The sequence below is a fragment of the Carcharhinus amblyrhynchos genome, chromosome 5, assembly GCF_965287045.1.
Source record: "Carcharhinus amblyrhynchos chromosome 5, sCarAmb.v2.hapA, whole genome shotgun sequence".
Classification (NCBI taxonomy): Eukaryota; Metazoa; Chordata; class Chondrichthyes; order Carcharhiniformes; family Carcharhinidae; genus Carcharhinus; species Carcharhinus amblyrhynchos.
In genome coordinates, this window is record NC_137328.1 from 82,526,582 (window position 1) to 82,546,076 (window position 19,495).

Consider the following 19,495-nt stretch of genomic DNA (forward strand, 5'->3'; position numbering starts at 1 on the left):
TTGTGTTCCTGAGAGTGTGGCGTCCTCCAATCTTGGACAACTGAAGTATCACTACTGACACCAACAGAACCACTGAGCTTACTCAGCTTTAACCAGTACCATCAATAAAATATAGTGAGAGTCACTGACATATCAAAAGGTGTCCTGCTGAGTTTCACTGAGGGGAATAAAATACTTTACCTTCTCTGTTGCTTTTGGTTTTGCCCCTGGACCAGTGGAGGGAGAAGCCACTGTACCTTTATCCTGTTACAACAAACAAACAATTTGAACAATATAAAATGGAAAGCAGCTGATAAAACAACAACGTAAATAGAGATAAATATTTCAACATTCTATGCTATACTGACACAAGACACCAATGTCTTGTGGTGAAAGGAAATCAAGCAATAAGTTGGTCTGTTAAGGCATTTAGTCGCAAAAACCCGGTCTGCAGATGCTGAAGGTGATCAAGAAGGCAAATGGAATGGTGGCCTTTATAGTGACAGGGATGGAGTATAAAAGCAGGGAGGTCTTGCCGCAACTGTACAGGGCATTGGTGAGGCCGCAACTAGAGTACTGTGTGCAGTTTTGGTCCCCTTATTTGCGAAAGGATATATTGGCCTTGGAGGGAGTACAGAGAAGGTTCACCAGGTTGATTCCGGAAATGAGGGAGTTAGCTTATGAGGAGAGATTGAGTAGATTGGGCCCGTACTCGTTGGAGTTTAGAAGGCTGAGGGGAGATCTTCTAGAGACATATAAGATAATGAAGGGGCTAGACAGAGTAGAGGCAGAGAGATCATTTCCACTTAGAAAGAAAACAAGAACTAAGGGCACAGCCTCAAAATAAGGGGGAGCCAATTTAGAACAGAGTTGAGGAGGAACTTCTTCTCTCAGAGGGTAGTGAATCTTTGGAATTCTCTGCCCATTGAAGCAGTGGAGGCCACCTCATTAAGCGTGTTTAAGTCACAGGTAGATAGATTTCTGATCAATAAGGGAATTAAGGGTTATGGGGAGCAGGCGGATAAGTGGAACTGAACCACTATCAGATCAGCCATGATCTGAATGGCGGGACAGACTCGAGGGGCTAGATGGCCTACTCCTGCTCCTATTTCTTATGTTCTTTTACACAGCGATGTTCAATCATTACTGTTTAATTAATGGGCAATTTTTAGTTTGTAATTCTGTCAGCTAGCTCACAAGATTTAATATCAAAATAATTACTATTGCAAAAAAAATTACGAAAGTACTTTTTTTGATATTAGACCATTGTAGGAATTTTTTTCAATGTTCAGTTATGGATATATTTTGAAAATACAAAATTATTGATATAATTATTGGCTTGTCTCAAATTGATTCTTGGACCAAACCTTAGGATCAGGTTTCTCTTTAAATCTGTAGTCAGGTGGTATAGATTCTTCCCTCTCTCCCACTTTTTCAGCTTTCTTCTTAGTAGCATCTAATTCCTGAAAATGTAAGAAATAAAATTATTCAAAACTGGAATTCACAAATTCAATATCCATTAACAGCATTTCAAGAAGATAATAATTAGAGTTAAGTGAATCAGGCTTCCGAAAAGGTCGACTGTAAAGGTCTATTGCAGCTGACGTCAGTATGAAAAGGACGTGGAGGATGCTCTATGTGAAATCACAAGCCATTTAAACCAAACTTGCATAAGGCATCCTCACGTATCAGTCAAAGGCACTGGGGGGTACACTAGTTGAGTCAATGTGAAAATGACACATCTTAGTAATCTGCCACAAAAAATGGTTCATTTACACCCACTAACAGGCAGGAATTCAACGTCATTTTCTCTGTTGTCAGCCTTTAACTTCAAGCCTCATAGCTCTAGGTGGGTTCAATGAGAAAACCAAGCAGCATCGGACAAAAATGTCTTGAAATAGCTTCAGATACTTTTCAACATTGGAGGGGCTTTAAATGCATGCATCTGTTGACGTAGGAGACAGAAATTCCTGCATCACATCTTGAAGCAAAGAAAGGTAATTTTTTTAAAAACTTTATTCCAATCCAATCAAGTCAAATTAAATCCAATTCAGAGTCCCAACAAGTTGAGACATTCCCGATCCAAGGTGACAAGACAGGGCTCTCACCACCTGTCTTGGGCTTGATCTACATGATCCAAGCTGATTGGAGTAGGTGTAGCTCCTCCTCCAAGGCTTGATCTCATTTGCATCTTAGTCAAAAGGCCGAGATGCCGCTTTTAAAAATTGCTTCAAACGAAGCTGAAACGTAACCTAATGACTTCAGTCAAGTGCAGCATGTCGATACTACACTTGATCTTAGCCAAACATCTTGAGCAAGGAAAGGTAATAGATATGCTCTACTTTTTAACAATGTAATAGGCTCACAACTGGAGAAGCTGAGAATGGCAAGTGGTACCATTACAGTTACATTACTGTTATTGTTGGACTGGGGAAGGACAGCGCTACAATCAAACTACTTTCACATGACGAGATGTATATTAGCTCTACCAAGAAACACTAACAAATGATGCAATAATTATTCAAAAACAAAGTATAATGAGATAAATTTCATTTGTACTTTTACTTCAGGACCAGTGTATTTTGGAGCTGAATTGTCCGGTGCTTCTGATGGAAGTGTTCCTGCAAGTAGGTCAAATGGATCTTCACCCTTTAAGAACAAAATATATTTTTTTCAATTTGTCCTAATTTAACAGAAATACATTCTGACTGCAATCGAAAAATGTACCTTAAAAACAACCCAAGCAACTGTTGCTCACAACTAACCGACAATTTCCTAATGTACTTCACTTGAAAGGAAGCTTCGAACCTGGCAGCCTGGGGCAGAGTCCATCCACCTAGGACTAAGTCCTATGATGGAGGCAGGAACGTGGAGTGTTTCCCGCTGTGGGGGCCCGTGGGAAACTATGCCAAATCTTCTGGCCCCAATCTTATTAATTATGTACCAAAGGTTTTACGCCACATCCTGTGCAGGCCTGATGGCACGCAGCCTGCCATTGTATCCATGTTGAAAAGATGCCCAACATCACCGACCCACTATTGAAGAAAGAAGACGAAACACTCTGAGGCTGGAAGATATAATTCCTTGATGACACTGAACCTGGAAGATCCACCTGTAGATGCTTTCCCCACCCATTGCTGTGGTGTTCCCAGGTCTAGGGGTACCTGCATTTTTTTCATTTTTTTTTACGGCATCATTGGTTAGGCCAACAGTTATTGCCCATCCCTAGTTGCCCTTCAGAAGGTGGTGGAGAGCTGCCTTCTTTAACCACAGCAGTCCAGGAGCTGTAGATACACCTACAGTGCTGGTAGGGAGGGAATTCCAGGATTTTTATCCAGCAACAGTGAAGGACCAGTGATATATTATCAAGTCACAGGGGTGAGTGACTTGAAGAGGAACTTCTAGGTAGTGTTGTTCCCGTGTGTGTCTGCTGCTGTGTCCCTGGAGATGGTATGATTGTATGTTGGAAAAGTGCTGCCTAAGGAACTTTGCTAAGTTCCTACAGTATATCTTGTAGATAGTATACACTCATCTATTGCTCATCAGTGGTGGAGACAGATAGCAATTGAGTGGGGTGCTTTATCCTGGACAGTGCCAAGCTGCACTTATTCAGGGAAATGGAGATTGCCATTTGTTAGCCTAAGTCTGGATATTGCCCAGGTCTTGCTGTATTTGGACATGAACTGCTTCAGTAGCTGAGGAGTTGTGGATGGTGTTGAACATTGTGCAGTCATCAGGGAACATCCGCACTTCTGACCTTATTATGGAAGAAAGGTCATTGGTTAGGCAGCTGAAGATGGTTGAGCCTAGGACACTATCCTGAGGAACATCTGTAGTGATGTCCTGGAACTGAGCTGATTAATCTCCAATCGCCACAGCCATCTTCCTTTGTGTCAGTTTTGACTCCAATCTGCAGGGAGCTTCCCCTGATTCCTATTTATTTCATCTTTCATTCTGCATTCCATAGACAGCCCCAGGCATTGTTCAGGTGCATCCCGACATCTGCTCGCCACATTGGTCCAGAACACGCTTGGACCAATGTGTTTTTCTGCTGGTGTCCCGGAGAATCTAGAGTGGGTGGAAGATTCCAGTTGGGCCTAAATCTGAATGCCACTAGGGGGATGCAAATCAGTTGTATGGAGGCCACCAACAGGTTTCCTGAACTGCCAAGGTGTAATCAATAGAAGATCCCATGGGAAATTTATGCTAGCGTAAAATAAATTTTTACACCCATGCCTGAACCCACTGATAGGCCCATGGGAGAATTCCGTCCTCTGGCTTTAATTTCCACAATAACTGGTGAATTTAAAATTTGCTCTCGTGAATTTGTAAAAGGGACTTTCTGGCCATACCCACTGGTGGAATTTTCCAGTCCCACAAAAACCCCACTGACAGCAGCAGGATCTTCTGGTCCCTTTCCATTTAATGTCTGTCTCTTGTGCATAGCCAGCAACATGCACTATGTGATCCCTCTGAGACTGACACAAAGCCATTCACGTGTGCATTTTAAACAGAATGTTGCTTGTGCATGGCCTATTTATTCTGCGTGTCTCATTCCTGATTGTTGCAAGGCTGCAAGCCTCTGCAGCTAAATGGGAATATCAGTCAAGACACAGGAGAAGCCACTGCTTTTCTTTCATAGTGCCACAGGAGTGCTTCATCCATCTGAATAGGTAGACTAGGTTTTTGTTTATTGACAACATTGGGTTGGTCCAGGTGACAAGCTCAAGAATGTAGTGAGGCTCAAAGTCATAATCTTTTGAATGAGACAATAGAAAACTATGCACTGAATAAACTGATGTTGTACAGATCTGTGTTGGCCGTCATTTTGTAGAAGACAACTGAAATGTCAAAGACCCAAACCGCACAGATCCGTTTCTGCTCTGAATAGAATTCATACATTTCACATTTTACTCTTTGTTTCCCCACTTACCTTAGCATCACTTTTACCCGCAGAAACTGGGGCTGCTGTTGATGCTTTCAGAGGCTCCTTTGCAAGAAAGAAAAATACATTTAATTTTCCATCTTTCCTTGTGGACCCTGTCAAGTTCCTAAACCTACTTTCAATATTTCTTTTGAGATTTTAAAAGTGGCATTTAATTCAAATTTAACCTTAAATATGAAGCTTGATCCTTAATCATATTATTCAACAAGATGGCGATCATATATGATAAAAAATATTCTTATATAGATATCGTCACTGCTTTCCTTCTTCAGTATTTACAATAATCACCTGCTCTGAACAGAATTCATATATTTCACATTTTACTCTTTGTTTTCACTTACCTTAGCACCACTTTTACCCACAGAAACTCGAGCAGCTGTTGAAGCTTTCAGAGATGCCTTTGCAAGAAAGAAAATTGAGTTTTTACTTCCTTTTATTGGACTATGTAAGGCTTTGAAAACTATATTAACATACATCAAGTCCTGTTTGCCTATTACTCCTATGATTTTTAAAAAGTTATTTCACAGGATGTGGGTGTCACCAACATTTTGATTGCCCATCCCTAATTGCCCTTGAGTAGTTTCTGGTGAGCTGCCTTTGTGAACTGCTGCAGTCCTTGTGGTATAGGTACACCTACAGAGACGATAGGGAGGGTGTTCCAGGATTTTGACCCATGTACAATGAAGGAATGCCAATATGTTTCCAAGTCAGAATAGTATGCAATTTGGAGGGGAACATGCAGGTGGTGGTGGTCCTATGCATCTGCTGCCCTGGTTCTTGCTGGTTGACTTACATTAGCTCCCAGTCAAACAAAGTCTTGATGTTAAAACTTCTTTCCTTATTTTCAAATCTTTTTATGGCCTCACCCTATCTCAATAACAACCTCCAGCACCATAACCCTCCGAAGCATCTGCACAAGTCTAATTCTGGTCTCATGACAATACCTAATTTTAACTATTCCAATAATGCTGGCCATGCCTTGGCTCTTAGCTCTGAATTCCCTTCCTATTATTCAGAACCTCTCTCCTTCTCTCTTTTCCTTTAATACATTCCTATCAACCTACTTTTTTAACAAAGCTTTTGGTCATCTGCTCTAATATTATCTTATGTGGCTTGGTGCCATGTTCATTATGTTCCTCTGAAGCACCTTGGGGCATTTTACTATATTAGAGGCACTATAGAAATTCGGTGTTGTTGATAAGAGATTTCTGGCAGTCCAATCTCATTTATAATATGGGAGATGATAGTAACCATTTGCATTTACATTCACTATTAGGATTGTGATACAAAGTAAACCTTACTGTTTTTATTCTACTAAGCATTTTTTCTATTCAAAGTTTATTTTATCAAACAATTGACAATATTTTGAACTCCTAGATTTGAAAAAAAAAGCTTCTATGAGGTTTACAACTACAATTTTAGGATTTGATCTTGATAAAGGGAGTGAAGATCCCGCAGTGAGCCTCCCCAAAATAAAATGTAACTGGATTCTCCCCTTTATAATAGTAATCCACGGACTCATTCCTGCCAATGTTCTGAGATGGGTGAAACATCATTACTTTTGCTGAGCAGACAACCCAAGGTTCCTATCAGTAAAAAGACACCTAACGCAGTGAGGGAATAAAATGCTGGTGGAAATGCCATTGCAGCACCAGTAGCAGTGGTGAGGGATTTAGAGAAGGAAGCCAAAGGGAGAAAAAAAATAATCTGCCCCCTTTCTCCAATAAGAAACTTTGGTTCCTTTCCACCATTATCCTGCACTGATTACCAGCTTTTAATTGGCACTTCTGAAGAGCGACTGCAAGGGGTAAAGTTGGGATCAGGCAGCTAGGAATCCTGACCCTGTGTCCTGCTCCCATTACCGATGTTTACATGTGGTGGACGGGATAAAAATGACAGCGTGCTGAGGGGCACTGAGGTATGTAAGGTGCTGAGGAGTGCTAACAGGGTGGATGTAGAAAAGATTTTTCCTCTCGTGGGAGAATCTAGAAATAGGGGTCACTGTTTAAAAATAAGGGGTTGCCCACTTCAAACAGAGATGTGGTGAATTTGTTTTCTCTCAGAGGCTTGTGAATCTTTAGAATTCTCTTCCTCAAAAGATGGTGGAAGCAGAGTCTTTGAATATTCTTAAGGTAAAGGTACATAGACTCTTGGTAAGCAAGGGGGTAATAGGTTATTGGGCACAGGCACAATACAGACTTGAGATTACTATCAGATCAGCCATGATCTTATTCAATGGCCAGCAGGGTTGAGGGACTGAATGGCCTACTCTTGCTCCTTGTTTGTATAGTGGGGCAACACCTCCACTCACACAAGTGATGCCTTCAGCATCTTGGAGTTGGGAGGGGTTGTAGCAGGTTTGATTCACATATGTACATATAAGTTTCAGTAGTACCATCATACCACTTAATTGGGCTTCAAAACATTCCCATCCTTCATTCACTGTTACCCAACCAGCTCGATCTTTATTCATTGTGATCCTACCTCAAGTGAGGTCAATCTAATTATTATTAAGTCCACAAACACCATTCACAAATTCATTTTTCAAATGCATGTCCATGCCACTCATGATGCATTGGTCTGACTGTCACCCTCACTGAGTATGGTGTTCAGATAGAGGATCACATTGAATGGGAGGGCAAGCTTGGAGGGGCAAATGGCCTACTCTTGCTTGAGATCAATTAGCCTGGTGTTAGCGAACATTTCTTCCTCTTCCTCCTCCCCATTGGGAAGCTTAATAGATGAAGGGTGCTGAGTAGCTATGCTGTGCTAGATGTAGCATATCATGCATAATTCAATTTATTATAGAAGAATATCCATGTTGCTGGGCTATGTATGTTTCTAAATTCAAATTATTGGATCATTCAAATTTCTAGTACAGAAAATGAATTTCAGGAGTATATTGTGAACCGTATTAGAAATAAGCTTAGTTTGACAAATACAGCTACTATAACTAGGCTCCCTTTAACTTGGGTTAAACAAAACACAGCTTTCATTGTTAAAATGCTATTGCAAACTCAAAATCCTTGCATTAGTATGGACAGACCATGGATCTTTCTTTATTGCTATGTAATCCAGCCAAACTCCTTCACAGAATTCTCAAAGGTACTGGGACATTCCCTTCAGTTAACAATTGAAATACTGTTACTGACAGATGCAATTGTTTATCAGTGAATTGTCATTGTTTCTGAGTTACCAATCATTTTCCAATTGGACACTCCAGTAATATTTTTATTTCAATGATTAACTGCACACTGCAAACTGGCACTCAAAATGCAACCAATTTTTTTCAAAACAATCTAGGACATTTGTCAGAAGAATCAATTCAAAAGCTAAATAATGGCCTATTGTCATTTCTATTCTACTAGAGAATACACAACAGAAACAGTGAAATATTGAAATGGACAACTTCCAGAAGTAGAATTGCAGGCAAACATTTCTGAAATGTGATAAAGGGCACAAATTTCCCAAAATATTTCTAAGTGTTGTCCCCAATGGGAAAAGTGGTAAGATTCCCAGTGAGTGGGTCGGCACGATTCAGGTCACAATCCACCCAGGCTTAGACTTTTTTTTTTGGGGGGGGAGGTGAGTTTGGGCGCTCTCTTCCAGAAAAGAGATATGCTGGACCCAAAGACACCTGCACAGCTGGCTCTGTGGAGATGCTGTACCAGTAGTAGCATTCTTAGAGATCTCCTGACAGTCTCACAGACAGATCCCGCTCCTCTCCTATTCGCCAGCAAAGATATCCCCCCACCAACTGGCATCACCACCCCCAATTGCTGCTACCAGCCCTCCCCAGTGTTGAGGAGGCAGTGCTAGGACATGTTACTGACCACCTGGGGGTTCCTATGGCCTCTGAGCACCCCCCGACATGGGCATCAAATGGCCTGGTTTCCATTTGTGGAGACCAGCGGTGGTTCTTACTGGCTTCCCGTTGCGTTGGCAGATGGGGCAATTGAAGGGGCATGGTGAAGATGGCTTGATGCCTATTCTGCATTTTTAATTATGTTTTAAGTATGCTAATCTATTTCATCCCCTCGCTGGATGTGATCCAGATTACACTTCCACCCGGGAGCAGGGAGAATTCCAAAAGGGATTCTCCCCAACGCAAACCACATTTGGCCTCTCTTGAGACATTCTGTGGCCACAATGTGATTTGTGACTGACAGCATGAGGCCAGAGAGACACCACCATCAGAGTTACGTTGTTGACAAGCTAATTTTGAACAAAATGTAGTTTTAAAAAGTCCTTACCTTTTTTTAAGCAAGTAACATTATATTAACAGAAATGTAAAATTCATTAGTACCTGAAGTTTCGGATCAGTGGTTTTATGAACCGAAGTAGCTGGCAAGGATGCAGATCTTGCAAGAGGCTTTTCCTTTGTATCCTTTGGAAAGTGGAAAAATGTTTTTCAAAGTTTAGGTCATACTCTGGTGAAACCATGTTCTCAGAGCATAGAATCATGCAGCATAGAGAAGGCCATTCAGCCCATCATCCACGTACTGGCTCTTTAAAAAAGCTAGCATTAATCCCAATCCCTTGCCTTTCTGTCAGTTGAGGCAAAGTATTCCTGGGTGGCAAAACGGCAAGAGAAAGTGGTTAACCACAAATAACACTTCATTTTAAAAATAATTTGTTGCACAGTACTTGATACCAGCAATAGCAACTCTCACAAATGCTCATAATGGGACCACACAGGCTTTGGGCTAGACCATTTTCTTCATTCTGAGCAGGCTGGTTGACAAAGCGGAAAGGGGTGTTTAATTACATTACAGATATCCCACAGGCTGCTCTCCTCTGAGCCCCAGTCTGATAGAAAAGACAGTCATGCAATGCAAATGTAAACTTTCATAACGACAACAACTCTGGACTTGAATGACTGCCTCAGCTAATTCCCACCCTAGAGTGTAAACGCTAGCTGGGCCAGAGACTGAGCATGAAATGGAACTGCTCAGGTCATTTTCAAACTAGACAGGCTATTTGGGCAGTATCTTTTAAGGAAAGAACTTGCATTTATTTAGCATCATTCAGGATATCCAAAAGACGTTCTACAGCCAATAAAGTATTTTCTCATGCAGTATAAATTGATTCCCCTTTGAAATTTTGCGTTCTTGTGTCTGTCCAGAAGAGTGCAAAGTGAAAAGCTTCAACAGCATGTGTCTTTTTCAGTAAAACCCAAGTGTTATAGTACTGAGCATTCACTTATGAAATGTAGTCACTGTTGTAATGTCTGAAAACGTGGCACTAATGTACACATCGAAAGATCCCACAAGCAGCAATGAGATAAACTAACAGGCAATGGCCCTATAATTCAGTAACCACTAAAAATGGGTGTAGAGGTTGCATCAAGAAATTAAGCTGCTCCACTTGCTTCCAATGATGACTTCAAGCAAGCCAACACTACATAAAGCCAGCCTGCACCATTTCAATGAGAGATTTGGTTTGGCTGCACCAGCTGTTGGAAGTCATTGTAAAAATGATTTTGACATGAGAGAGACAACTTTATAACAAGTTTACTCTGTGCCTTTCTCCTTTCAGACATTTAAATCTGCAAACTGGCCATTTGATGATGGAAAAGAACGAAGTGAAAGGAGAAGATAGCAACGAAGAAGAAAAACATGTCATTCACTCTCATACTGTCAACCAACCCAGATACTCAGACTGTACATTCTTTAGGGGATAGCTTGGATGCAGGTTAGGCACAAAGGGGGATGTGCAGCATGAGAGGCCTGTGATCAGAGCACAGATACCAGCTTGTTGGAGGGTGAGACCACACTCAAGTTGTGCTGCAGGGCACTTGGATGAGCATTCAATGGAGTCGAATACAGAGAAGGCTGATGGGTATGTACAATGGAATGCTTTGTGCATTCATTGACAGGCCTGCCCGAAAGCTTGCTGATAATGTCAAGGAACATGAAGGAGTCTAACTTGGCAAAGAGCTTTACGCAGATCTTGGAATTTACCCTTTCCAGTATAGAGCTCGGAAGCTACCCTTTCCAATATCAAAGTGCTGCACAATTTCATTAGCTCACTTGCAGATTCAACTATCATGCGGTGTCTGATAGTCAACATCGCACCTCCTTTGCAACACAAGCAGAAGTCACCCAATCTTTCGATATCACAGTGAAAGCTCAGGCTGCAATTATGCAAGCTCAGCTTGCCACCATATTGGCTCAAACTGAAGCTATTATAGCTGCAGAAACCAATTTTCACAGGAGTTGGAGCATGTCACCAAAGTCCAGAAATCTGTTCTCTAACTCATTGCAACGAATTCTGAGACGCTGCTGCAGGGAAACAGCAGTGGACCATGAAGCACAAACTTGCTGTTCCATCTCAGAATGACAGCATTCAGTATTTCTTTTCCAGAAAACCACAGAAAGAATTAAGTCAATGTCAAAAGGTCGTTAAGAGCTCGATCTGTTCTGAAGCCACGATACATTCCGGGAAATTATATAAAGAGTCATAACCATAATGCGATGCAGACAAAGGCTGGAATTTTCCAGTCATTCCCACTGGCAGGATTGGCAATGGTGAGCCCCCACAATGGTGGCCCAACACCAATTCCTGGTGGCGGGCCACACATACAATGGGAAATCCCATTGACAGCAGTGGGATCAGAAGATCCTGGCCCTGGCCATAAGATGCACTGCAGGGGAGCATGGAAAACTCTACCCAAAGTATCTCGCAAAGCTTTCTACAATTTTACCTCACTGTATCTGAGGATCTTTTTAAATAAGAATGAGGGGAGATCTCATTGAGACGTATAAGATGATGAATGGGATGGATAGGATAGAGGTGGAGAGACTCTTCCCGCTCAAAAAAGACAGTAGGACTAGGGGGCACAGCCTCAAGATAAAGGGGAGGCGGTTTAGAACGGAGTTGAGGAGGAACTTCTTCACTCAAAGGGTGGTGAATCTCTGGAATTCTCTGCCCGTTGAAGTGGTGGAGGCTGCCTCGCTAAATATTTTTAAGAAGCGGGTTGATGGGTTTTTGATAAGAAGGGATTGAGGGTTATGGGGAGAGGGCGGGAAAGTGGAACTGAGCCACGACAGATCAGCCATGATCTTATTGAATGGCGGGGCAGGCTCGAAGGGCTAGATGGCCTACTCCTGCTCCTATTTCTTATGTTCTTATGTTCTTATGAAAATGGCTACCTCTCAACTTGTACCAACAATGGTTTATGAATCAGGAATTAACAGTGATAGTGCTAACACAGAGATGGAAGCTGGATTTGACCCTAAATACTGGATACAAATGACGCTCCAAGCTAGTTCTAGCAAGAGCTTTGGCTGTTTGGATTGAGATTATCTGAAAACTGGAGCAGATGAAAATGCAATCTCCTGCACTATTATGGTCATGGTAGGGTTCTCAATGTGTAAGCACTAATAGGTGGAAGTAGCTTGAAAATCTGTGCCAATACGTTCAGCTGAACAACTTCTACACATGAGCTAGTTTTCCAAGGTTACTTAACATGTGTGAAGGAGGGCACTTGTAATCATTTTTGGAGTCCTTTAGATCTTAATTCAAATGTCAACTCTGATATAAATTACCACTTCCGCTGACTTGAACCATCCCAGACCCATTTCGGCTTGTTGGCAGGCTGCGGTTTGTGCTTGTTGCTGTTTCCCTCCAGGGGCTCCACTTGATTCTGCTGAGTGGCCAGATGTGGCCTTGTCCTGAAGAAAGGATTCCAAAAGCATTAAAAGTAGAATCATGAAACAAACATGCTAAAACATTGACAAATAGCAAAATATGTATTTCTATCAAACCAGCATAAATTTGTCTTGGGAATTAGCAATAAAATGGGTGATGGTGGATGGACAGCATGCTTTAAGCTCAGTCTAAGTTTCTGGGTTGAGTGTCACATTGGTTCCAATTTAAGACCATAAGACATAGGAGCAGAATTAGGCCACACAGCCCATTAATTGGCAAGACAGACTCATTCATGGCTGATATTTTTCTCATCCTCATTCTCTTGCCTTTTCCCCATAACCCCTGAACCCCTTATTAATCCAGAACTTATCTATCTCTGTCTTAAAGACACTCAATGACCTGGCCTCCATAGCCTTCTGTGGCAAAGAGTTCCACAGATATGTTATGATCCTTCAAACTTTTTCAACTTCACCCACAGCTATTTAAATGCCATTGATGAAGTTTTGTTTCTCTTCCTGTGTGCAGTACTTGTGTTGGATTAAAATTCAATTCTCATTGTTTCTCTCCATTCAACACATGAGCCTCCTTTTTATCCCTTCTTCAAGAAAGAATGCAGAAAAGATTTATTAGGATGCTACCGGGATTTGATGGATTGAGGTATAAGGAGAGGCTGGATAGTCTGGGACTTTTTTCTCTGGAGCATAGGAGATTGAGGGGTGATTTCATAGAGCTCTATAAAATAATGAGGGGCATAGGTCAACTAGATAGTCAGTATCTTTTCCCAAAGATAGGGAAGTCTAAAACTAGAGGGCACAGATTCAAGGTGAGAGGGGAGAGATACAAAAGTATTCAGAGGGGCAATTTTTTCACACAGAGGGTGGTGAGTGTCTGGAACAAGCTGCCAAAGGTAGTCGTAGTCTTTTAAAAGGCATTTAGATAGTTACATGGGTACAATGGGTATAGAAGGATATGGGCCAAAGGCAGGAAATCGGGATTAGTTTAGGGGTTTTAAAAAAAAAGGGCGGCATGGAGAAGTTGAGCCAAAGGGCCTGTTTCCATGCTGTAAACCTATGTGACTCTATGACTCATCTAACTTAATCATTATTAATGGCTGCTGTCTTGGCAGACCTTGTGCTGTTATTAAATCTCATTGGCCTCTCTGACGTGTCTTGTCTGTCAGTGTGTGATAGATGAGATAAGTCTAGAGTTGGACCACTGAATGTGGTGGTTGTCAAGGTGGTCATGTCTGATGATTGCTGACTTCTCTCATTTACTGTGTCATTCCCAGTAAAGGTATGTTACAATCATAATTTTAAACATGGACGATATTCAGTATAGCATTTTCTGGAACCACTTTTTCTTTTAAAAATGGACAGTAAAAGACTACTAAGATTGCTGTTGAGGGTCAGGTGACTTTTACAATTTCTACATGGTGTCAGGAAACAGAGACAGTTATAAACAAATTTATATTTGTATTTGTGGGCCTCAAAAATAAAGCACAGATTTAAATAAGTTTTTTTTAATTTCTGTATTTGAACGGGTTGTTCAGTGCCTACATGATAATGAGGGTCTGCAACATGAAAGCAAAAAAGGTTTAAAGAAAAATTAGGCTGTTGCTTAGCAACCAGTGCCATCCTGAGACAGAAAGAACTTTTGAGTTATTTGTAAGCTAGTGCCAGAAGAAGCTGGACACAGGACAAGGGAACTGCAGAGTGCAGATTTCCCACAAGAACAAAGTTCTGAAAACCAGGGAGTGGGGACAAAATTATGTCTCAGGCAGACAGTTAAATTAAAGAAACAAAGGACAAGAAGTCGAACAAGGTCTTGTTAGGTGAGGATAAAATAAAATGCAGAGAAAAGGCTCAAAGTTAAAGAGAGAGTTGCACAGAGTGCGGCGATTTGAGTGTAAAGTTGAACTGAGAAAACAGTCATAATCTAGAACAGTTTTCCCACAATTCAGCACTTTTGGGAGAATCGCCCCCTAGATATCTAAGATAATCAAAAGTCTGGTGATACTTTAATATAGCCTATGAAATAATGGAGTTGAGTTGGCAAGGCTGAATACATGAGCAATGCAAGCTTGAATGCACGTGGTGATCCAGGGCAGAGGAACACCAAAAGATGCTGAAATCCTGGAGGGTGGATTCTTGGTAAAGCTTTGAGAGAGAAAGCATTCTGTGAGAGAATATTTCAAAGTGTGTTTTTTGAGGGTGGAGATTAGAGACCCTTGTGTGAAAGTCAGAGTGCCAATGAACCGAATAGGCTCACAGTGTGACAAGCAGCTGGGGGGATTTGATGAGGTATCAACAGAAGTTATATTGGGTGGTAGCTGTTACTTGGTTTCAGAGGGTGGTGCATCTAACCACAGTTTACTTCCCAGTTTTGATGGATTGTATACTTACTGAAAATATTAGAGTATAGGATAAGATTTTATAACTTATCATAGAACCCTACAGTGCAGAAAGAGGCCCTTCAGCCCATCCAGTCTTCACCAAACACAATCCCACCCCCATATATTATACCCACTAATCCCTCTAACCTACGCATCCCTGGACACTAAGGGGCAATTTCTTAGCATGGCCAATCAACCTAACCCACACATCTTTGGACAGTGGGAGGAAACCAGAGTACCCAGAGGAAACCCACACAGACATGAGGAGAATGTGCAAACTCCACACAGACAGTGTGCTAACCAATTGCTACCATGCCACCCTATGTTATCCTTCCTATTCTGCATTTGTCTGTAAAGTTATTGTGGGATCAAGAATATTGTATTGTAGTTCATTTCTTGATTTTTTTGTGTTAAAGGTTACTTGGTAATCCTGTGACTCTGTTCATCCACATCTCCAAACAAAAAAAAGTTAGGACCTATCAAGCCAGGTTCCATCTTGGAATGTGACTTAAAAAGCAAAATACTGCAGATGCTTGAAACCGAATCAAAAGCAGGGAAAGCTGGAGAATCTCAGCAGGTCCGACAGCTCTTGTAGCTCTATTCTCTCCCAGATCTCTGTCACATCTGCTGAGATTTTTCAGCTTTTTCTGTTTATGTTGGGATCTGACTTGTCTAGTAGTAACATCAACTGGGATCATAACAATGGATTCCGAAGTATCTCGAGTCTCCAGGAAGTTCCCAATTGAATGACCATGGGTGGACATTGAATGCACATACTGTATCAAAAATAATTTATGGAATTCACACCGCTGTGTTTTTGTGTATTTACCCAAATCTCAAAATTCTTGGACTCTTAGCCCCACTGCCTCTGAGCTCCAAACTTAACAAATGCAATTGCAGAAACCAGTTCATCATAAGCAGGTGTGAATGGCCACCAACCATTCCCCATTGTGCAGCACCTTCTAACTTCAAATTATTCTGAGTGGGCAATAGAAGAATTGATCATGTGGTCACATGACCAAAACCAATAACAGAAAGTGAATCTTATTATTCTAAGAATCAAGAGAAAGCTGTCAGCCTGCAAACACCACAAAGAAACAACAGCAGCAAAGGGAGCAACATCTATGACTTGAGACTAGTGACTCCAACATTGTAAAGTCTCCAAGCCTGATCATCTTCAAGTCCACAAGCACTGATCTACTAATAAAATTACAACAAGCAGCTGCATGACCTATTAAAAAGATAATCTTTTCAAAGGAATCCTACAACAACTTTAATATATGAAATTGGTGATTGAAATCACCTGGCTACATCTAAAGAGTGGAAAAGAATCCCTTCTCCACCAGGCCTGCACACAACAAGCCAATCACATAACTACAAGTTATTCTTCTGTTTGTAACTTGTAAACATGCAGAATCCTAACTGTATTGTCCTTCATACAGAGAGTGTGTTTGTGTGTCTGAGAGAACGCTGAGTGAGTGACAAAACATCAATCCTCTTCATTTAATCACATGAATAACACTACAGATTATTGAAATTGACTGTAACTCAGGGCTTGAGAAACATACATAATCTTCATTTAAAAAAACACTGATTACGGACAGTAAAGGAAAGGAAAGAGAGATTTCAATTCCCTCTCATCTGCAACTGTCTGTGACAACTGTATTTGAAGCAGGTTTGATCATCTATAGGTCTAGTGTGTGGGCTACAACCTGTATTCCCAATGTGGACAAGTCTGCAATCACGATATGCTGTAAATTCCTGGATTGTAAAAATATTTTTATTTTCTCTGTGAGCATGGGGGAGTGGACTAGAGCTTCTCAGGTTACTTGTGTATATTTTGTTGTCTGGGTAAGGAGGAACCAATGTACACAAGGCTGATTCTCATCTCAGTGGAAGTAATTGTTGTGGAACAAATAATAGGTGGAGTTATGTCAGTCTTGTATGAAGAGAATTCACTGAGCTGAAGGGTAGAATTAATATAGCAAAGTTCTTATGGTTGATGTTTCCTATCACCGATGGAGAAGGCTCTTCTAATGAGAGTGGGGAAGATAATTGGAGGGTGAAGGATGTTGCAAAGATTGGTATTTCAAACACCTGCCAGTGTGAGTGGGCTCATAGCAATCTTGCATTAGTGGATTATCTGTACTATTCCTGTATTAGTGTGAGACATAATAATGAGAATGTCAAGAAGTGGTATCAAAAATTATTATTCTATCTCCATGGTAAAATGAATACTGAATGTTGATCGTTAAGGTGTTGTCAGAAACTATCCCATTAGTTACATCTGGCTACACTTACTCAAGGAACACATCACTATCTATTCTGCACACTCCATTAATCAACAGCAAGAATGTTAACAAGTATTAACCTATTTCAAAAACAACTGCCTGACCAATCAGCTGCAAGATCCCACCCACATCCCCAACCTCCATTACACAACTCCTTGGTTCACCTGTTTCAGTCATTCCCCCAGATAAAGGGCCGATATGCTGTTCAATACATTGTGGCCCACTTATTCTCCCAGGGAACTGTCCTCACATAACAATAGCTCTTCTGGAGCAAATTCTATAAGATCATCCTACTCCATGTTCCTACTTTCATCATGAAAGCCTTTAAACAACTAATAAAGGAATTATTGCTTATTAGCAGCTTATAATTATAAAAAACCTCTAATATAATAAATGCACAGTGTTTCCCAGGGGTATTACAAGTGTGACATTGAGCCATACAGCACAATGTCACGGTGGTTAGCTCTGCTGCCTTACAGCGCCAGGGTCTCAGGTTCCATTCCAACCTTGGGTAGCTGGCTGTGTGGAGTTTGCACGTTCTCCGTGTCTGCAGGGGTTTCCTCCGGGTGCTCCAGTTTCTCCAAAAATCCAAAGATGTGTAGGTTAGATAGATTAGCCATGGTAAATGCATGGATTATGGGGATTGGGCGGAGGGGAGGGCCTGGGTGGGATGCTTTTTTGAAGACTCGATGGGCCGAATGGCCTCCTTCAGTACTATAGGGATTCTACGGTTCTAAGGATTTATGAAGGCAGATGACTGAAAGCTTGGTCAAGCAGATAGGTTTTAAGGAGTGTGTTAAAAGGAGGAATGTGAGATAGAGGGGTACAGGAAGGGAATTCCAGAACTTGGGCCTAGGCAGTTAAAGGTGCGGCCACCAATGTTGGAGTGATTAAAATTAGGGCTACACTAGAGCCCTGAATTAGAATCGCACAGATATCATAGAATCATGGAAACCCTACAGTGCAGAAAGAGGCCATCTGGCCCATCAAGTCTGCACCGACCACAATGCCACTCAGGCCCTACCCCCATACCCTGACACATTTACCCGCTAATCTCTCTAACCTACACGTCTCAGGACTCTAAAGGGCAACTTTAGCATAGCCTATCGACCTAACTCGCACGTCTTTGGACTGTGGGAGGAAACCGGAGCAAACGAGGCAGACACAAGGAGAATGTACAAAATCCAAACAGGCAATGACCCAAACCAGGAATTGAACCCTGGTCACTGGCACTGTGAAGCAGCAGTGCTAACCACTGTGCTACCATGCTGACCTAGAAATGAATGAACATTTCTGCCCAGTTCTTATTTAAAGTGTTGAGGGGTTAAAGGAAAATATAGAGATAGGAAGGGGCAAGGCCATAGAAGGATTTGAAAACAACATTGAGAATTGTAAAATCAAGATGTTGCTCGACCAGGAGCCAATGTATGTAAGTGAGCACAGGGGTGAAAGGAAAAAGGATGACACAGAGAGCAAAATTTTGGATGATCCAATATTATGGAGGGGACAATAGCCGAGTCTAAAGGGAATGAAGGACTGAATGAGGGTTCTGCAGCTCATTGGCTGATGCAGGACAAGATTGAGCAATGTTTTGCAGGTGAAAACAAGTGATCTAAGTGATGGTATTTGAGAAAGGATATACTGGCACTGGAGAGGGTGCAGAGCAGATTCACTAGGTTGATTCTGGAGTTGAAAGGGTTGGCTTATGAGGAGAGACTGAGTAGGCTGGGGCTATATGCATTGGAATTTAGAAGAATGAGGGGGGCTCTTATTGAAACATATAAAGTTATGAAGGGAATACATAAGATAGAAACAGAGAAGTTGTTTCAACTGGTGGATGAAACCAGAACTTGGGGGCAGATTTAGGACTGAGTTGAGGAGGAACTTCTTCACCCAAAGGGTTGTGAATCTATGGAATTCCCTGCCCAGTGAAGCAGTTTAGGCTACCTCGTTGAATATTTTTTAGACAAACATAGATAGATTTTTGAACAGTAAAGGAATTAAAGGTTATGGTGAGTGGGCAAGTAAGTGGAGCTGAGTCCAGGAAAAGATCAGCCATGATCTTATTGAATGGTGGAGTAGGCTCCTAGTTCTTATGTATGAATACATGGTTGGGAAATCAATGTGTTACCAAAATTGTGAACATACTGGCTTAATCCCGGACTGTTGCCAAGCAGAGGAATGGAGTCAGTAGTTAGGATTTGGAGAAAAGACTTCTGTCTTCCCAATATTTAA

The 19,495-nt window shown here is 41.5% G+C and overlaps 1 protein-coding gene across 8 annotated transcripts in view; it reads right to left on the reverse strand.

Annotated features, from left to right (window-relative positions):
* Window positions 1–19,495, reverse strand: part of cast (calpastatin) — a 187,096-nt gene that overhangs the window by 87,079 nt on the left and 80,522 nt on the right. For all 8 annotated transcript variants that reach the window (XM_080189093.1, XM_080189095.1, XM_080189091.1 and 5 more), the window contains exons 4-10: window positions 12,475–12,600; window positions 9,231–9,311; window positions 5,266–5,322; window positions 4,913–4,969; window positions 2,539–2,628; window positions 1,347–1,442; window positions 181–243 (exon numbers count right to left, since the gene is read on the reverse strand). In XM_080189093.1, coding sequence (XP_080045219.1) covers window positions 181–243; window positions 1,347–1,442; window positions 2,539–2,628; window positions 4,913–4,969; window positions 5,266–5,322; window positions 9,231–9,311; window positions 12,475–12,600 — 570 coding nt within the window. The remainder of the gene's footprint in view (window positions 1–180; window positions 244–1,346; window positions 1,443–2,538; window positions 2,629–4,912; window positions 4,970–5,265; window positions 5,323–9,230; window positions 9,312–12,474; window positions 12,601–19,495) is intronic.